The 5,937-nt window shown below is 46.6% G+C and overlaps 1 protein-coding gene across 2 annotated transcripts in view; it reads left to right on the forward strand.

Annotated features, from left to right (window-relative positions):
- The first annotated feature begins 244 nt into the window (after positions 1-244).
- SARC_03634 overlaps positions 245-5,937 on the forward strand; it is a 23,906-nt gene continuing 18,213 nt past the window's right edge. For both annotated transcript variants that reach the window (XM_014302563.1, XM_014302562.1), the window contains exons 1-4: positions 245-714; positions 2,442-2,615; positions 3,620-4,116; positions 4,904-5,220. In XM_014302563.1, the coding sequence (XP_014158038.1) occupies positions 447-714; positions 2,442-2,615; positions 3,620-4,116; positions 4,904-5,220 (1,256 nt within the window). In that variant the 5' untranslated portion in view covers positions 245-446. The remainder of the gene's footprint in view (positions 715-2,441; positions 2,616-3,619; positions 4,117-4,903; positions 5,221-5,937) is intronic.

Raw genomic sequence — 5,937 nt, forward strand, 5'->3', positions numbered from 1 at the left:
TTTCGGTTGACAGCCACGCTCCGAGTTGACGCCTTTGTAGTAGCAAGGTTTCCATATATTTATAAAAAATAAAAATAAAAACTATGGTGAACCGAGTAGGCAGAATAAGGGAATTTCTACTTTTGGCGGGATCCTAGGCTAGAAGAGAGCCGGTAAATAAAATAAATATATATTAGATCTCCGATCGTCGATCGATCTTGCTATATATTTATTCCAATTTTTATAAACTAGGCGTATCAATACACTTCAACCTATTTATATACTTTATTCAGTCTATGACTGGCATGTGCTGTCCGATACGCATTGGGTGTCGTGTGTGTAGTGGTGTACATGCAGTCTAGTAGTCAGAAGCACTCCCGTCCAGTGCTTTCGTGTGTGTCCATTGACAGTTGTGCGTCAGACTGATCAGCTCCGTAAACTTACGTGTGCATGACGCCAACTGCAACATGTTCTTCAATCGCAAAGTTGAGCTGGTGGACACCTCTGGCCTACACGGTCTATCGTTGGGGTTTGATTTAGACCCCAATTCACTCTATACATATCTTGAGAACATATCCAAAGGAGAGACAAATGGTTTACCACCCCCTGCAACTTGTGAGTTGATTAAGTCTTTGCTCGATGTCAAGCAGCAGCCCGCGCGGCGTCGGCCAAGGAGGCCACGAGTTATGCAGAACTATAACCGTAACACCGATAAAATAGGAACCATGACCAAAGGTAGGTAGAAGGTGCACAGGCATACATCTACTGGACTATTCGTTTGGATGTCCTGTAGATGTACGAACAAAGTAATGTACCTTGCATGCACACGTGATGATACACATGCATCTTTACACGGATACCTCTTTTGTTTGATTATTCTATAATAGTGTTATTCTATAATAGGGCGTAAAAATAGACAGTGTACCTCTCTGGCGTACCTTTGAAAGAGTTTTGTACGTAAACATTGCACATTGTGGTTCACATTAGAGAACTGAAGTTTCTACATAGTTCGCGTGTCTACTTTGCAAAATTTTCAATACGTATGAATGTGTTGTAATGGTATGCCACTACACATGGACATACACTAATCTGATACAACGCACACTCTGAGTGTTTGCCGCATGTTTAGCAGGGGCTCATCATGTGCCAGTGTTCATGAACTCCGATATATTTCATCACAAACGATTGAATTATATGCGTGTAAATACGTTCAGATAAGAAATGCAGATAGCCTATCCCACAAGCACTCGTGACGACTTGTTAAAGCGTTGGTATCATGAACGTGTATTCAAATAGGGGTAGCTGCAAGGACATATTGTAGTTTATTTATCGCACACGAACGAGCCGATCTGAGCGAATTCTTTGTTTGTGAGTGTTCGAGTTCGAAAGCGCGAGGGAGGTCGTATTCAGAAGTATACACAGGCAACACACATGTCAATCTGGATAAGTATGTGAGCGTAAATATAGCTATGCATCTTCAAACATGTTTTGCAAGAACATATTTTAGTTTATTTATCATAACTGCACACGAACGAGCCGATCTGAGTGAATTCTTTGTTTGTGCGTGTTCGAGTTCGAGTGCGCGAGATCGTATTCAGAAGCATACACAGGCAACACACTCGTCAATCTGGATAAGTATGTGAGCGCAAATATATCCATGCATCCTCAAGCATGTTTTAGGGTTTAGCTAAACCCGTATTGGACGCAAATATAGGCAAAGGTGTTTCGCATACGCCTACGTATACTTTGCAAACACATCTTTACCAGATTCTTGTACTTGGGCGTGTTTGTTAAATCCACATGTGGAACTTTTATTTGAATGACAAATAGAGGGACAAACATTTGTAGCGCGTCGTGTAGTATCATCTCAAGAGTATCCTGTATTGCAAGCATCAGAGGATTAGCCATCTCACCTTAAGCATCAGTATATCAACAGTCTCACCATATAACTCCAGCAGTTCCAAATGGATCTCTAGCCACGTACTTGCATAATCATCTTTTGGTACTTAGAGGGAAATGCTTGCACGGAATCATAAACCTCAGGTCGAGTGTTTGTGCTTGTATTATAAAATCCACATGTGTTCGACTACATATACGTTTGCGATACTCAGCAATGTTCCTTGCATGACTCACACCGCTGCTTGTTTAGTGCTGTTTAGTAAGCCTCGCCTATTTCTGCGTCACACATAAATCTGTACCTCTAGATGAAATAGACGTTCAACATATGCCCTTATCTCTGCGTACATCCACACATGGCTGCCCACATACAGCGTGTTCGTTGTATTGTATCGTCTGGTACTCCGTGCACCTCTGCCAAGGCTCACACTTATTCATACCACATTCCATCGAAACACACATCTACCACACCCTCCCTTATACATACTCTCACACAGTGTACGTTAGCATGCCATACAACACACTTCTATCACACCCTCCCTTACACATACTCTCAAACTGTGCAGAGGCGATGGCTGATCTTCTGGAGACGACGTCTACTCTGTTGAGGATGCGTGTGAGTCGTCGCAAGGGCTTAGCGCTGGTGGTGATTGCTGAGTTGGGCGTGAATCTGGCGTATCTGGAAGATCACTTGCCGTGGCCCATATTACGAGCGCTGCTATGGCCTTTGCAGGGGACAGGTGTGTTGTGTGTGTGAGTGTGGTCATGTGTAGCACGGGTGGGTGTGTGTGTGAGTGTGGTCATGTGTAGCACAGGTGGGTTGTGTGTGTGAATGTGGTCATGTGTAGCACAGGTGGGTTGTGTGTGTGAGTGTGGTCATGTGTAGCACAGGTGGGTGGGTGTGTGAGTGTGGTAATGTGTAGCACAGGTGAGTTGTGTGTGTGAGTGTGGTCATGTGTAGCACAGGTGGGTGTGTGTGTGAGTGTGGCCATATGTAGCACAGATGGGTTGTGTGTATGAGTGTGGTCATGTGTAGCACAGGTGGGTTGTGTGTAAGAGTGTGGTCATGTGTAGCACAGGTGGGTGTGTGTGTGAGTGTGGTCATATGTAGCACAGGTGGGTTGTGTGTGTGAGTGTGGGAGTGTGTAGCACAGGTGGGTTGTGTGTGGGAGTGTGGCCGCGTGCAACTGGAGTGCTTGTGAGACTGCCTCTTTGAGTGTAGATATGTTTGTGAGAAGGTCTGTGTAGCGTCTGATTGTGTGAGGGGCAGTGCTGCATTCGGAGACCAGGGCTGTGTGAGCATATTGGGCAGTACATCTGACACACACTGTACAATAAGCGTAGCGCCACTAGGGGTGCTTGCGTGCTTCCAAGTGGTTCAGGTAGCGGATTTCATTCTTTCACCTTCACTCACTCGCTACATGGGCAACTACATCGGAGTGAGTTTAGCAAACATCAAATGACCTGCGCGAGTCATGTACGATTGTTGCCGAGGTAGGCCTTTACGGGACACGTAAGCGGCCGAAGTACTCACATAAGCGGTTGAATGAGTCGCACACTATTCGTAGACACCGATTTTAAAGTTTAGGGTTTTAGGGTATTAGGGAAGGTTAGGGTTGAGGGTTTATGGATATGCAAAGGGACTGCTGTCCGTAGGAAAATTGAGTGCATGTTACATGTACGTACAATAGTATCTACACACTCCAGCAGTAGCGATCAATCTCCGCTAATACCTATTCCGCAGAACCACCCCCGGGGGCCACGACCAAGGTGTTCTGCCGAGAATGGAAAGAGACAGATCTTGAAGTAGGTGCACTGTACTACCACAGATGGGTCCTGCGCGCCCTGGAACGGGGGACTGTATCGCCCATACTTCTGATGCCCCGCACCCCCAACATCAACACCAGCGCCTCCACAGGTGCACACGAACAAGACACGCCAGAGACACTCTCGCTCACACGAGTACTGGGACTGGATATGCCAGAGATGCCGACCCCACCAGCTACCCCACGCCACACCCACGCACCGGACGACCTGGGCTTAGGCGGTGGCTTAGGCGTAGAGGGGATTGTGGGCGTTGGGGGCATTACGCCCATAGGCAGCCCCGATACGAGTGACGCGGAGAGCGACAGTGGAGGGCATGACAGCGACACAGACGAGGTGTGGGTGGGCACAGGCGGCCGAGTGTTTGAGGACGCCGAGGACGACGAGACCGAGGCCGCGGCTTTGGCCAGAGATCCGGTGTGTGGGGGTGTAGGGTTTGGTGTGTGGGGGTGTAGAGTTTGGTGTGTGGGGGTGTAGGGTTTGGTGTGTGGGGGTGTAGGGTTTGGTGTGTGGGGGTGTAGGGTTTGGTGTGTGGGGGTGTAGGGTTTGGTGTGTGGGAGTGTAGGGTTTGGTATGTGTGGGTTTAGGAGGCCTGGTATTCTTTTGACTTTGATGTGTCTATTGGAAGTGGAGTGGTGTAGAGGAAGGGTGTATCAGAGCGCCAGTCCGCGTACATACCCCAGCAATCTTCGCGCGGGGAACTATTTGATCCACACAGTGTTGGGCGAGTATTTTGGTCTGCGTATTGTATTAGACCATCTAGGTCTGTGTTTTGTGTTATTAGTCTGAACAACCGCTGTGTGGCATGTTTTTATATCATGGCTTGAATGGATTGTTTCCATTGTTGTTAGTACCTCTTTTTTGACTGTATCGAGATTGATTTAGTTAGTGTCCCCCACATTCTCATCCTTGTACGTTTGAGCGAGACGATTACACATGATCTATGTCGATCTGTCGATAAGATGTGGAAACACTATGTCTACAGTCCGTTCGACTTGTCCTAAGAATTCAGACCGTGTCAATCTGCTGATGTTCAAGCTTGGTTGCATCGGACTCTCTTTGCCCCAACGGCTTGCCCCAACCCCACTGATTCAGCAGTAGCTCAGTCCCTGTCAGTTTCATGCACTGGCCCAACATCCGCACCTGTCCTGTTTCTATGGGACATGCATTCACTTCGTATCGCCGTTTCTTTGCTTGCGAACAGTTGTTAGCAGGTGCGCATGGGTTGGACTTGGGCATTGCACACCACACACCGGACATCAGCACTCTCGAGGACACCTCAGCTGACACCGCAGATACGTCGGTGCGCAGAGTGTCTGACTTTGTGGAGAAGTACATCGGAATGGCCCCCGAGGCTGTCAAAGAGGATGGGACGGATGGGCCAGCTGAGACAATTAAAGAGGAGGGGCGCTCGGATGTGCTGGTGCCCCTCTGGCCGGGGTCGTCGCGCAAGGTGTCGGTGAAGGTGATGTGCGTGCAGCTGCTGTATGAGTTGGGGAGATTCCACTCATTCCGCAATAAGTAAGTGTCGATGGATGCAGAGGGCGGGTGTCGTTGGGCACCATGTACCTCTGCACTAGTGTCCATTCGCTATAGTATATGCCTGTTGTTTGATGTAGTATATGTAAGTTGTTTGATATAGTATATGCCTGTTGTTTGATGTAATATATGTATGTTGTTTGATATAGTATATGTATGTTATTTGATATAGTATATGTATGTTGTTTGATAGAATATATGTCTGTTGCATGATATAGTACATGTCTGTTGTTTGATAGGTGTGGTGTGCTTGTTTTTTAATGTGTATCTAACATTATTTCCTCTGGCGTGTGCCTTTGTATTTGTAATTCGATTGGTATTGTTTGCATTTGCATTGGTGCGTGCGATGCATAGTGCGCAGTGCTGAAGTGGAGTTGAGATGCGTCAAAGCATGACCGCTCTTGGAAGTGGTTGCTGATTGTGCTCATCTATTAGAAAGTCAATAGGTTGTTCAGTGTGTTGTTTGCTACGTTGACAGGAGTGTATCCTGAAGCGATTTACAGCCTAGTTTTCTTTGTCATTGGTTTGTATGTTTCTTGGGGCAGAAGGTGTCCTACGATGCACCCGAACTCATAGTGCACCCATTTCCATTCGGCCCCAACACGACTGACGATACTCTAGCTTATTGTTATATATATACATATATTATATTTATATTATTTATATATATATATATATATATATATATATATATATATA

The sequence above is a fragment of the Sphaeroforma arctica genome (genome assembly GCF_001186125.1).
Source record: "Sphaeroforma arctica JP610 unplaced genomic scaffold supercont1.189, whole genome shotgun sequence".
Lineage (NCBI taxonomy): Eukaryota > Ichthyosporea > Ichthyophonida > Sphaeroforma > Sphaeroforma arctica.